The sequence below is a fragment of the Euleptes europaea genome, chromosome 12, assembly GCF_029931775.1.
Source record: "Euleptes europaea isolate rEulEur1 chromosome 12, rEulEur1.hap1, whole genome shotgun sequence".
NCBI classification, from domain to species: Eukaryota; Metazoa; Chordata; class Lepidosauria; order Squamata; family Sphaerodactylidae; genus Euleptes; species Euleptes europaea.
Genome location: NC_079323.1, coordinates 1,598,352 through 1,612,685, shown reverse-complemented (window position 1 = coordinate 1,612,685; position 14,334 = coordinate 1,598,352). Strand labels below are relative to the sequence as shown.

At 53.0% G+C, this 14,334-nt stretch overlaps 1 protein-coding gene across 1 annotated transcript in view; it reads right to left on the bottom strand.

Annotated features, from left to right (window-relative positions):
- Window positions 1–2,309: 2,309 nt before the first annotated feature.
- INPPL1 (inositol polyphosphate phosphatase like 1) overlaps window positions 2,310–14,334 on the bottom strand; it is a 74,111-nt gene continuing 62,086 nt past the window's right edge. The window contains exons 22-29 of the mRNA XM_056858809.1: window positions 14,220–14,308; window positions 13,124–13,211; window positions 12,134–12,289; window positions 11,262–11,349; window positions 10,721–10,879; window positions 8,875–9,619; window positions 7,059–7,192; window positions 2,310–2,400 (exon numbers count right to left, since the gene is read on the bottom strand). Coding sequence (XP_056714787.1) covers window positions 2,310–2,400; window positions 7,059–7,192; window positions 8,875–9,619; window positions 10,721–10,879; window positions 11,262–11,349; window positions 12,134–12,289; window positions 13,124–13,211; window positions 14,220–14,308 — 1,550 coding nt within the window. The remainder of the gene's footprint in view (window positions 2,401–7,058; window positions 7,193–8,874; window positions 9,620–10,720; window positions 10,880–11,261; window positions 11,350–12,133; window positions 12,290–13,123; window positions 13,212–14,219; window positions 14,309–14,334) is intronic.

Here is a 14,334-nt window from a genome sequence, read left to right as displayed (position 1 = left end):
TGAAATTTTAAGCATAAAAAGAGAATTTCAAATAACAATTAAATTAAACATTTTAAAAAAATACAACACGCACGCCCATACAAATAAAATACAAACACAGAAGAACAATTTAGTAGGGGGTTAAACTCACACCAAACTAAAAAGAGAACAGGGGTGGGGGGTATGATTGAGAGGCAGCAACTCAGACCCCATTACCTGCTCTAACACCTCCTCCCCGCATTATGGGAATCTGGCAAGAGGGGAAAAGGCGGCGGGGGGGGGGAGAGACATCCTTCATTTCAGTTCCAGAGACTAGCTCCTTCTTAGGGTGCAAAAAGGGCATGGGAGGGGGGTCTCCCGCAAAGCTTCCTCCAAATTCAACACCCACGGGGGCTGCGTACCCACCCTCCCATCCATCATGTTATAAACTAAGGCACTTGGTGACAATTCGTTTGTGCACGGGCCCAGCAGAGCCGGACAGAGCCTGCAAGCCAGGCCCTCTTCCTAAATCCTCCTCTGCTTAGGTACATGCTGTGAGCCCCTGAGATATTCCCTGCGGGTGCACACGGTTTGCATCCATTAAGAGGGCAGGATTCGCAAAGAGAACCGAACCTGGGCAACTTTCCTCCTGCTGAGAATAAAACGGCATGCTAAACAGAGGTTTGGATTTCCTTACAAACGGGGGGGGGGGGGCAGATAGCTACCTGGGAGCGGCAAGAATGGGACGCCGAAGGAATCGCATGGACTCCTTCCTGCCTCCCTCCACAGCCCATCGGTGCATGCTGGGACGGCCAACTGGGACGGGAAGAGGACAGAGCCTGAACTCCGCTCTGAGACCTGATCATGGCTCAGGGAAACTAACTCCGCACCTTTGACTTGAAAAACCTGGGCAGGGCAATCACACCTTTGCCTGGGCTCTGGCTTGTATCCCCACCCCTTCTGGCCCTATAGGCTGCCCCTCAGCCTTCTGTGATTGGCTGGCTCCGTGGTATAAAGCGATGCTCTGGGAGGTGGGGGCTTCCCGGCAAAGTGGGGAGGGTCTCACCGTTCCCTTACTTGTCCCAACATCTAAAATTAAACAAAGCAACTTCTTTGTGGCTCGGAGACCTTCCCACGTGACCCGCCTTGTGGGTTTTTGGTCAGCCACGTTTGCACCTTCGGGGCTACCTGAGCTTATTTTGGAGATTGTCATCGATGGGGTATCCAGGTAGTGTCCTTGCTGGGGAGGGAGGGGGTGTTTAAGGCCAGATGCTTTAAAGGCACAGAAGCAAAAGATTATTGCCACCTGGTTGGGCCCTGAGGGCCGCAGCGCAAATGAAAAACAGAGCAAGGAACCCTCGGCAGTAAATAGCAAAGTTTCCATGACACAGCTGGTCACGTAGGCAAAGATCATGAAGAGGCAAGGCACCCCGGACGTGACATGGAGATGCAATTCCCACAACTCCTCTCCTGGAGGTCAACGGGCGTCAGAATGTCCTTTGCGCCTTAGCGGGCAGCAAAGAGAGCTCCCAATAAAGGGGAGGGTCCTTGGCAGTTGGCGGGGCGCCCAACCGGCCCCTCCTAAACCCCACCTTTTAGTTGGGGGGCTGCACACCCTGCCTAGCTCTATCCAAGAATGGCTCCCTCCAAGTGGCATGCTGCTCCTTAAAGCCCATGAGAAGGCAGCTTGCGTGTGAGGCAGAAGGCAGGCAGTGATCCACCAACAGGAGTCGAGGCAGCTTTCGGGCCTGGAAGGGAAGCCCCGGCCACAGACAAATCGGGGTGTGGGGGCACTCATCTCGGGGACCCCGATGAGCAGGAGAGGAAAGAGGGGTTCTTTGAAATGGAGAGGGGAGCAAAGAATCCTTCTCTTGTTGCAATAAATAAGAATAACTTAACCAGTAGCGGAGACGGGGGGTGAGGGATGCCGTTCTGAAATGCTCGGCCTCAGGTGGGTCACTCAGGTGTGACCCCCGCCTGGACCACTCGTGTATGCTTGCCCGTCACCTGGGCCCCAAACGCCACTGCGAAACCAGGGGGTGTGCGTGGAGGGCAGTGAAGTATCCACACGGCGTCTTCGGCCACTGTGTTTGGAACGGTCTCCTTTTGGGCCCCAGATCTTGCTGCTGCTCCTCAACGTTGCCTCCAGGAGGTTCCAGTGGCTGTTTCTCCCCGCCGGGGGGAGAAGCGCACCGCGATGCGCCACAGTGGCGCCAGCCGTCCTTACCATTGCGCTTGGCAGGAGGGAAGGAGGGTGAGGGAGGGAACTCTAAAAGCCACAAGGAAGGAGTCGCACCCTTAGCAGTGGCACGGAGGCCGAGAGACGGCAAGGGGGTGGGGGGGAGGCTTGGTTACTTCCTGAGCCGCAGGTTCTCCAGGAGGAGACGTTTGTGGAGGGGGTCCATCACGCCGGCCTCTTCCAGGTCCTCTTCGGTGATGTCACTGCAAAGAACAAAAATAAACGAATGACTCAACTCCTGGATACCGCCAGATTCAATCAACAGGACAGAAGGAGGGCGCTGCACCAATCCAGAGTCCAGGAAGGGAAGAAAAAGAGGTGTGGTGGGAAAATATATTATATTCATAGTTACAGAACATCCCAAGAGCCCTGCTGGATCTGAGCAGGGTCCATCTAGTCCAGCATCCTGCCTCACACAGCGGCCAGCCCGTTCTCCTGGAGGTCCAACAACTGAGCACAGAGGCCCAGGCCTTCACCTGATGCTGCCCTCCTGACACTCGGGTTCAGAGGTTGACTGCCTCTGAACGTGGAGGTTCCCTTTACTCACCAAGGCTAGAAATAACTGATCGACATCTCCTCCATGTATCTATCTAACCTCCTTTCAAAGCTGTCTATGCCTCTGGCCGTCACTGCATCCTCGGGCAGCAAACTTAATATTTTAATCACTTGTTGTGTAAAGAAGTATTTCCTTTTGTCCATCCTGAACCAATCAGCTTCACTGGATGTCCTCTAATAAGTTTTAGGATTTGGGAAGAGGGAGAAAAAAGTTCTCTTTGCCAACTCTCTCCACCCTGTACTTGATTTTATAAACCTCTATAATGTCCCCCCCATTAGTCGTCACTTTTCTAAACTGAAAAGGCTTGATCTATAGAAGACCGAGGTCCCCCCCACCACACACACACACCCAAAATAAGAGCTGACTCAGAGAGAATCTCCTCCTTAGCAACCCAAAGGGCCCCTCTGGGCTTTCAGAAGACCCTCAGCTAGCACTGGGGGGGGGGGCAGGGCAGCACTGGGGGGGGGCAGGGGGTGCAGAACACCAAGCCAAGGGCTGCCCCCAAAAGGCAGCTATGAGATACAACCGATGCAGCAATTTTAATGGGCAGAATCTCGAGTGGCGCTCAATCGCTGAGGGGCCACGATCCCAAGCAAGAGAGGCCATAAGTCAACCAGGAATGGACTCTGCACCCCTCCACAGGCCGCTTTGAAAAGCAGAGCGGTGAGAACAGGGAGCGGGGCAAAATGCATCCCCCACCATGCCGGGTCTCCCCTTTGGTTGCAGGACCCTGCCAAGATCCAGGAGGCAAAACCCAGGACCTCAGAGGCGGAGCCTGCTGGGAAAGGAGGTGGAGCCAGGTGGGGCTTAGCAGGGCAAGAGGAGGGGCCTGGAATGCCAGGAGTGGAGCCTGATGGGCCAGTGGCAATGAGCCACTCCCATGAGCCATGTAGCGCCATTCAGATGCAATTCGATCGAGACACAGAACCATAGAATCATAGAGTTGGAAGGGACCACCAGGGTCATCTAGTCCAACCCCCTGCACAATGCAGGAATTTTACAGCTACCTCCCCCTGGACCTCCAGTGACCCCTACTCCATGCCCAGAAGATGGCCAAGATGCCCTCCCTCTCATGAACTGCCTAAGGCCATAAAATCAGCATTGCTGACAGATGGCCATCTAGCCTTATTGTTATCTAGATTCTAGATATCTATAGGCTGTCTGAGATATTTAGGGAAAAAGAAGGAATCATAGAATCACAGAGTTGGAAGGGACCACCAGGGTCATCTAGTCCAACCCCCTGCATAAGGCAGGAAATTCACAACTACCTCCCCCCCACATACCCCCAGTGATCAGAAGATGGCCAAGATGCCCTCCCTCTCATGATCTGCCTAAGGCCATAGAATCAGCATTGCTGAAAGATGGCCATCTAGCCTCTGCTTAAAAACCTCCAGGGAAGGAGAGCTCAACACCTCCCGAGGAAGCCTGTTCCACTGAGGAACTGCTCTAACTGTTAGGAAATTCTTCCTAATGTTTGGACGAAAACTCTTTTGATTTAATTTCAGCCCGTTGGTTCTGGTCCAACCTTCTTGGGCAACAGAAAACCACTCAGCACCATCCTCAATATGAGACAGCCCTTCAGGTACTTGAAGATGGTTATCATAGCCCCTCTCAGTCCTCTCCTCTCCTCTCCTTTAAACATCCCCAGCTCCTTCAACCTTTCTTCATAGGACTTGGTCTCCAGACCCCTCACCATCCTTGTTGCCCTCCTCTGGACACGTCCCACCTTAAAAAGGTGGGTTGAAACATTGCTAAGAATTTTTACCATGTCATAGGTAGATATTTTGATTGATTTTCAAACTTTTACAACTACATATTTAGATATATTTTATTTTACTTGATTAATATTCATGCTTGTCATATGGTATTGTATTCGACTACGTTTATTTTTCCATTGAATTTGCTTTATTGATTTGTATATCAAATGGTTTTTACCTTTCCCTTTTTTCCCCTTTTGTATCCCCTTAATTATAAAATAAACCTTTAAAAAAAAGAAAAGAAAGGAAAAGAAAAGAAACATTGCTAAGAATCACAAATAAAGAAGGATGGGGAAAAGGGGGCGATTCAGCACTGAAGGCCAGGGGTCAGCACTGAAGAAAACAGGCGGTTCCCTTTGCATCCAGCTTCTCGTCTTGGGACCTGTGCGCCCCCTTGTGGCCCACAATGCATGCAAACACCCCCCCCCCCAAATTGCATTCAATGGGGAGGAGAAAGAGGGAGGGAAGGGGCCCGACCCGGAAACCAGGCCTGGCAAAGCCCCGGATAGAGCTCTACAGACCTGCCCCCAGCCTGATCAGAGAGGAGGCGAACAGCATGTGCTGCCCAGCGCTTTTCTCTTCCCAGTGACTGCTGTCCCAGTCACTCTCTCTGCACTGGTCTCCAGGGTTGCCAGGTCTCTACTGGCCACCGGCAGGGGATGGGTGGGCAGGGAGGGCAGAGACCTCAGTGGGGCACAATGCCATACAGTTTACCCTCCAAAGCATCCATTTCCTCCAGGGGAGCTGATCTCTGTAGTCTGGAGATGAGCTGTAATTCCAGAGCATGAATTAATTTACCCCTGGGTGGGATCGGGGGATCGGGGGCCATGGCACCGTAAGTTCAGCAGAGTTGTTATCTGACAGCCACTGGACATGTGGTTGTGATATCCACCCTAAAAATAAAAAGGTACCAGCCGTATGACAGTACAGGGATGCTATGAGTATGAGGAGACATGTAATTAATCCTAGCAACCAAAGGCCTCTTAAAAGGCACGAGTGGACCGTCAGCAATATATGGACTTGACCTCACAGAACCAGAAGCCTTGGAAAAGGCACTGTGTGTTCGTTGGCATTGTATGGACTACGAGACTGGGCACTTGGTGCACGGGTGAAAGGTTTGATGATTTCTCGTGATATGTCCGGTAAAGAATCTATATGTCTTTAATACATGAATTCTTAATCCTCGCTTATTTAACAATATGTACATATGTAAAATTAATAATAATATGTACTGGGACCATATTCATGGGGTAAGTAGATGTATGCCTAATTATACATAGTATGTATTATGTAAAATTAATAATAATATGAACTGGGACAATATTCATGGGGTAAGTAAATGTATGATCCCCAGGTCCCACCTGGAGGCTGCTGGCACCCCTCATTCTCACCCGCTGGACACATGAAGCTGCCTTACATTGAATCAGACTCTTGGTCCATCAAGGTCAGTCTTGTCCACACAGACTAGCAGCAGCTCTTTAGGGTCTCAGGAGGAGGTCTTTCTCCTCACCTACTACCTGGCCCTTTTAACTGGAGACACCAGAGATTGAACCTGGGACCTTCTGTATGCCAAGCAGATGCTCTACCACTGCACCACAGCCCCTCTCTAAACACACATGATGCTGCCTTATACTGAATCAGGCCCTTCATCCCCATCTCTGTCTGGCCTGTAAAGATCTTCCCTCTCTGCTTCTTATCTTCCCTCTGCCCCACCTGACGTGTTTCCCGTCTGCGTTCTCTCTCACATGTCTGCCGGTCTCCTTCTCCAGCTCCCATTTCTGGCCTCTGCCAAGCGGCTCCATGAGCCCGAGGCATCACCCTGCTCCAATGCCTCCCCACACCTCTCAGCCCCCTCCTGCTGGGCTCCCAGCAAAGTCCACCTGGAGCCCCCCTCCCCTGGGCTTGGCCTTCCTGCCTTCTCCTGCCGCGCTCGCCCACCTGCCTCCGACATTCAATGCAAACCATTCTGGACAGGTAGAAGGAGCCCTTTCTTCTGTGTGGTACTTAGCACATTGTTGGCATGATTTATAATTTATTTATTGAAAACATTTATTAGCCACCTTCCTTCTGTACGGAGCTTAAGGTGGCCCACGTCATACATAAAACACATTTAAAATAAAATACACGAAAAACATAAAAACCAGAATTTATAATAATAAACTCAGGACCGCTAATAAACTGAATTAAAAGCTGTCCTAAATAAAACCTAAATAAAACTGCCTCCTAAAGATTGAAAGAGAGGGGGCTAAGAGCACCTTCTGGGGAGGTTGTTCCATAATCGTGGGGCTGCCACCAAAAAGGCCCTGCCTTGTGTGCCTACTGAACGGAGCTTCTTTGCTTGATGGACAGTCAGGCGAGTCTCCTCCAGTGATCTTAGTTCCCCTGCCGGTTGCCAGGGGCAGTTGGTAAAGCCGCTCTCTGCCAACCCCACCCTCTTCTCTCCCGCCCCAGATCTCCTGACCTCCCAGTTCAAGGGAGCCTCTGCCATGGAGATTTGGCCGCCACTTTGTCAGCCCAAGCGAGCCAGCCGGCTGAAACGGAGACTCACCTGAGGAACTCCAGGTCATCCCAGCCGTTGTGGATGAGGCCCTCCTCGTATCTCTCCATGCCGATGGCCCGCAGCCACTCCCCCACGCTGGACTCGCTCTGCCGGGAGCTGCTACGCCCGTCCTGGCCCAGGGCCTGGGGGGGGGGGAGGAGATCAGTGTAAGACACAAGCGCTCGGGGGTGGGGGGTACTGCCAAGAAACCTGCTTTATCCTTGGCACAACCAAGATGGGAAGAATCAGGCCCATTCATGTCTGGGCCTGAATGGCAGGACCAGGTCCCACAGGCTGACTAGACCATCCAGCGTGGTGTAGTGGTTAAGAGTGGTGGTTTTGGAGAGGTGGACTCTGATCTGCAGACCCGGGTTTGATTCCCCCACTCCTCCACGTGAGCGGCAGAGGCTAATCTGGTGAACTGGGTTGGTTTCCCCACTCCTACACATGAAGCCAGCTGGGTGACCTTGGACTAGTCACAGCTCTCTCAGTCCCACCTACCTCGCAGGGTGTCTGTTGTGGGGAGGGCAAGGGAAGGTGATTGTAAGCCGATTTGATTCTTCCTTAAGTGGGAGAGAAAGTTGGCATATCAAAACCAACTCCTCCTCCTCCTCCCTGATTAGGCGGTTCAGAAGAGAGGGGCGCTGGGCAGCAAAGATCCCCAGACCCTGGCTGCCCATGAAGCCACGTGCGGTGTGTTTTCATACGTATACACTGAGCTTTGGCAGCATGAGAGGGACCCAGAGGGAATCACAATCGACTTCACACCAGAAGCTGCCTTCTAGTGAATCAGACCCTTGGTCCTTCAAAGTCAGTATTGTCTACTCAGACTGGCAGCGGCTCTCAGGCGGAGGTCTTTCACATCACCTGCTGCCTGGTCCTTTATTAACTGGAGATGCCAGGGATTGAACCTGGGATCTTCTGTATGCCAAGTGGATGCTCTGCCGCTAAGCCACAGCCCTTCCCAAACGTGAAAGCGAACACATGAATCAGACCCTTCTACTGAATCAGACCCTTGGTCCATCAAGGTCAGTAGTGTCTACTCAGGCCGGCAGCGGCTCTCTAGGGTCTCAGGCAGAGGTCTTCCACATCACCTACTCATCACCTGGTCCTTTTTAACTGGAGATGCTGCCAGGGATTGAATCTTGGACCTCCTGCATGCCCAACAGATGCCCTACCACTGAGCCACAGCCCCTCTGTAAACCCACATGAACTATTGATGCGTTTCTTTAGCAGTGTTGATTTCTTTAGCCCTATCTCCAAAGCTCCTACTGACCCTTTCCAGGGGAAATTCATGGAGGAGAGGCCTACCAGTGGCTACGAACCATGATGACTGTAGGGAGCCTCCACATTCAGAGGCAGTAAACCTGAACCCCAGTGCCAGGAGGCAACATCAGGCAAAGGCCTCAGCCTCTATGCCCAGTTATTGGCCCTCCAGAGGGATTGGTTGGCCACTGTGTGAGATGGGATGTTGGACTAGATGGGCCCTCACTGGTCTGATCCAGGTGGGCTCTTCTGAGGTTCTTATGTACAGGCAACTCATATGGTACTTGTAGAATTCGCAGCCCCCCATGGGAACATGGCAGCTTGCAGAGTGGATTTACATGGGGGAAATAGCTCAGGAGGGGGGAGTGAAACCGTTCAAGCACATGCAGTGGCACAACCCAACTCTCCCCACTCCCTCTTGGTCTTAGTTTTACAAAACAGCGGACCATCCTGCCCACAACAAGGGCGTGTCTTTGCTCTCAGCAAAGCTTGAATCTGGGGAGGCAGAAGAGATGCCCCCCTCACCCATGCTCCCCCCTCCCCCCCCCCCGGGGCCCACCTCTTCTGCCAAGTCTTCTTCGATGCTTTCGCGGATGGAGCGGGGCGGGAAGGCGATGGGGCGGCTGTAGTCGGGGTGCAGGCAGCGGTGGGGCAGATCCAACCGCACTTTGGTCAGGGGGTGGGCGGGGGGCCGGCTGGGCTGCTCCCGCCCGAGCCCGGATCCTCCTCCGCCGGGGTAGTCCACCTCGCTGAGCGTCTTGGCCATCTGGAGCACTGAGCAGGAGCGGTCGTCCAGGGGGTTGCCGGGGGCTTGCGGCGCGCTGGGGGGCTCCATCAGGAAGCCTGGCCCTAGAGGCGGGGTGTGTCTGGGGTGCAGTTTGGGGGGCTTGGCCTCCAGGGGCTCGCTGAAGGCCACGGAGGGACGGGGCTTGCTGGTCCCGGGCTCCTCCCCCCGGCCCCCCACCGCAGTGTATAAGGAACTATCAGTCACGTCAATCTCCACCGACTTTGGCAGGGGTGGGGGCGGGAAGTCCGGGGGCGGCAGGTTGAGGACGCCCGGCTCCTCCTCTTCGGAGCTGTCCTCAGCCCGGGAGGGGGGCTGCTGGGGGCGCCGGTGCTCCGGCTGAATAGGCACTGTGATCTGGACTTTGTTCCTGGGGGCCGAGGGCTTGGCCAGGCTCACGGGGGGCAGCTCCGAGACCAGCAGCTGGTGCGGGACCCCCTCCAGCACGTAGTAGGCAGGGTTGTTGAAGCTGTTCTTCAGAGGGCCCCCATCCTGGTCCAGGGTGGTGTCTTGCTTGGCCCTGAGGAGGACAGAAAGGGGACCACCTGAGCTGTCTGGGGGCCCCACAAGCGACGGATGATGAGCCGTCCCAAGCAGGAAGGACGCTTTAGGGCAGTATGCTATGCTTGGCCTAGCTCTCTGCACCCCTCCCGATCAAGGACTCCCTGCCTGAGGAACCACTGCCAGTATTTCTCCAGACACCCAGCCAGGAAGACATGCAAACAGTATTCACTGTACACTCATGGCTAAGTTCAAGTCCAGTAGCACCTTACAGACCAACAGGTTTTCTGGAGTATTCGCTTTCAAAAGTCAAAGCTCCCTTCGTCAGATAGGGACTTCCCTTCCTACTGACAAAGGGAGCTTTGCCTCTCAAAAGCTAAGACTTCAGAAATCTTGTTGGTCTCCAAGGTGCTACTGGACTCAAATCGAGCTGTTCTACTGCAGACCAACACAGCTACCCTGTGAAACCATACACGCACAGGCCCAAACGAAACATAAAACCCACACTTGGCTCCCAAGGGGTTCTGGCATCCTATTGCTTGCAGGTGGGCCCTTTGAGTGGTGATCTTAGAAGGCCTGTATCAGGTCTACTCCTTCTACTCCACATCCCTGCATCCCATGGACCAACAATTATTTATTTATTTAAACATTTCTATGCCACCTTTCTACCCAAATAGGGTCCCCAAGGTGGCACACATCAAAACAGCCTTTAAAATATTTGAACAATTGAATGAAAACGCGCAACATGGTTGGGGGGGGGGCAATAATGGTTATTGGGGATATGCCAAACCAAATTTTAAAAGTCTTCATCTGCTGGTGGGAGACTGCAATAGAGGGAGGCAGATGGATCTCCCTGGGAAGGGAGTTCCAAAGTTTTGGTGCCACAACAGAGAAGGCCCTTTCTTGGGTTGCCACCTGTCTAGCCACAGGTGGCGGAGGCACCTGAAGTAGGGCACCTGAAGATGACCAGAGCAGATGGGTAGGTTCACATGGGAAAAGGCGACCACATCCCAAAAAGTAGGCAGTGATGCACAGTCTGGATAGGAACCTCAGTCAGGCCCTTTGGCTGTCAGGGTTGGGGGCTCGGCTGTGATCTCTTAGGGAGGGGGGTGTCACTGACCTGGTCTGAGAGACCTCGTCTTTTGAGGTCCCACGATGCGGAGCTGGCGGGCGGGCAGCCGTCAGGGCTCCCGGCTTCTCGAGATCATCAAAGAGCTTCCCAGAGGGGCCAGCAGCCGCCCCTGCTGCTTCTCCACAGGAATGCTTTTTCCCAAAAGATCTAGCGAAATGGGGGAGAAGAGGGCATTGAGAAGCAGGTGTGTGTGTGGGGGGGTGGCGGCTGCATTTTCCTAAATAAAACAAAAGTCCAGCAGCACCTTAAAGACTAACAACATCTGTTTCAGTATGAGCTGTCATGAGTCACGGCTCGCTTCGTCAGATAGAATTATGGAAAATCACAGTGGGAAAACTTGTGGAGGAAGGCCGGGGGAAGAGCTGATGTAGGAAGGGCAGAAACGAGCACTTACCTGTAACCACTGTTTGTCCAGTGGTCATCTCCATGGCCTGCGCATGCTTAGGACCCACGTGGGACTGCACAACAGTCCTGCACAGGTCACGTGGGAGACAGTTTTGTCTCAGACTGCCCCACCCGAGAGTCTTACTTGGAGTGCTCCGGGTTGGTCCGCGGTGCTGGGGGCGGCAGCTTCCCTTTGGCCGCTCCAGTTTCGTCCTTGTCGATGCTGATCCATTCTGGGGGAAAGGGGAGACGTAAAGCTCACACTCTGGCACTGCTGGAGAAATGGCCAGCACAAACCGGGCAATGATACATGAACCAGACCACCACCCCCGGTCCGTCAAGGTCAGTCTCGTCTACTCAGACCAGCAGCGGCTCTCCAGGGTCTCAGGTGGAGGTCTTTCACATCACCTTCTGCCTGGTCCTTCCAACTGGATGGACCAGGGATTGAACCTGGGACCTTGAGAGCCAGCGTGGTGTAGTGGTTATGAGCGGTGGTTTGGAGCGGTGGACTCTGATCTGGAGAACGGAGTTTGATTCCCTACTCCTCCACATGAGAGGCGGAGGCTAATCTGGTGAACTGAGTTGGTTTCCCCACTCCTCCATTAAAGCCAGCTGGGTGACCTTGGGCTAGTCACAGCTCTCTCGGCCCCACCGACCTCACAGGGTGTCTATTGTGGGGAAGGGGATTGCAAGCTGGTTTGATTCTCCCTTAAGTGGTAGAGAAAGTCGGCATATAAAAACCAACTATCCTTCTGTGTGCAAAGCAGATGCTCTACCACTGAGCCACAGCCCCTCTCCTTTCGATGCTGCCCTCCCCTGCCTGGACACAAAGCCACGGGCCTTGGACTAGACCCAATGCTGTTCCCTACGCTCTCTGCTGAGGAAACCTTCACTCCGGCAAAAGTCTTCCTGCTAGTGAGTGACGGACTGGGCACTGCCCCACAGCTAAGCGGGCCTCCCTGCTCCCTCCGCCCCTTCCCAAGAACAGGGGGCAGCTCCCTCGCCCCTTGCCCTCACCGTAGAGGCGCTCGCGGGTGCCCATCCGCTCGGCCGGGACCCGGACCTTCATGGACCCCCGGATGTTGCCCGTCTCCTCTCCTCGGTGCGACAGGTAGGTGAGGAACTGTTGGGCGGTGCTGCCGATCATTGATTTGAGGGCGATGACGCACTCGCCTGTGGAGGAAAGAGCCAACGTGAAGGTCAGAGAGCTGCATTTGCTGAGAGTCAGAGTGGTGTAGTGGTTAAGAGCGGTGGTTTGGAGCGGTGGACTCTGATCTGGAGAACCAGGTTTAAGGACATAAGAAAAGCCCTAGCTGGATCAGACCCAGGCCCATCAGGTCCAGCAATCCATTCACACAGCAGCCAACCAGGTGCCTCCAGGAAGCCCACAAACAAGGAAGACTGCAGCAGCATTTGTCCTGCCTGTGTTCAGCAGCAACTATGATAACAGGCATGCTCCTCTGATCCTGGAGAGAATAGTTCGATTCCCCACAGGCAGTAAGGAGAATTCCCAGTTTAGTGGCTCCCCCTGACATTGTACAGTTGCCTAGAAAGTGATGCGGCATCAGCTACCCTGGCATCAAAAGCATCCCCTTGGCAAAGAACTGCTGGGATTGTTTGGAGCCCGGTTCACGACAAATGGCAACGTTCAGCAGCTGCCGGAGATGGACAAACAGTTTTCTCAGTGTTGAAGGTGGCTTGAAAGAGGAGTCACCACTGGATGCTGGAAACAGGAAGAGCCGGCATCCGAGACGGATCCCCCCAAAGTAGGCAGAGACCCAGGTGTAGCCCCTTCAGACCCCGAATGACCCTTGAACTGTCTGACAGTTTTTTACAAGCATTGGTCTGCTGGCAGCTGCTGCTGTCCACCAGGACGGGGCTTTTGACCAGTTGTTCATCCCGAGGGCCAGACGGGACCCCAGAGCTTGATTTCCTCTCCTTTGCTCTCCAGGGTGAGACTCGGCAGAGATCTCACCCTGGAGAGCTTCTGGTTCCTCGGTTACTTACCGTAGGATTCATAGCCATCCAAAGACTTGACCGTCAAGAGGATGTGCTGATCCTGGAGGTACTCGATGTCTGAGAGGATCGGCTTGAGCTGAAGGCACAGAACCAAAGAAGACGCGCTCAGTAAGGCCAAGGCCAAGAAATGCCCAGTTCGCGTGGGTACCCACCAAGTGATATGAAAAGTTGAGGGCAGCAGGAAAAGAGGAAGACCCAACAAGAAATGGATGGACTCAGTCAAGGAAGCCAAGGCCCTCAATTTGCAAGATCTGAGCAGGACTGTCAAAGAGAGGACATTTTGGAGGACTTTGATTCATTGGGTCGCCGTGAGTCGGAAGCGACTTGACGGCAGTTAATACACACACTACACCTATGCATATCACACCTGATCCAATCACGCCTGCTCATGACTGCTAATACCTGCTATTGGGATTTACTTTGCCATTGTGTGACTAATACACTCTTCTCTACTTAAGGATAGAGGGATTCACATTCTAGCAGTATCTGAGGAAGTGAGCCATGGCTCAGGAAAGCTCAGACCCTGCCAGAAACCAGTGGGGGAATATTTGAACCTTCCAGGACATTCAGTTGCTGATTAAGAGTAGCAGTCTCTCTTATACAGGGATTTCAAAGGGAGATTAGAAAGAGAGACTGCTGAATTACGACTAATAATGAAGCTCAAGTCAATGCATTCTCCTGGACTGAATAGAGACCTGGGATTCCTGTCTCATTACCAATAGTGATTTCTCCACACCTACTGCCCCTCTCTGCATATCGTAACTAACCTGGTAATGTCATTTACCTGCCATTGACATTTACTTTCTTTTGCCATTGGGTGTCTAATTCACTCTTCTCTACTTAAGGATAGATGGACTCACATTCTGGCTGTTTCTGAAGAAGTGAGCTGTGACTCACGAAAGCTCACACCCTGCCAGATTTTTGTTAGTTTTTAAGGAGTTACTGGACTCTCGCTCTTTTCTACTGCTACAGACAGACAAACATGGTTACCCATTGTGATCAAATCATCAAGTAAGGTCACTGAAAAAGTTGCAGATTCCCACCACTTTAAAGCGGGGTAAGCGGCGCAAAGCATTCTTCTTACCGTGGGAAGCTGCCGGGATGACCACTGGACCTTAAGGAAGTTGATATTGTCGCTGCTCTGAGAATCGTTCTCAAAACTCTTCTTAAATTCTGGGGAAAGAGCGAAATGGGCTTCA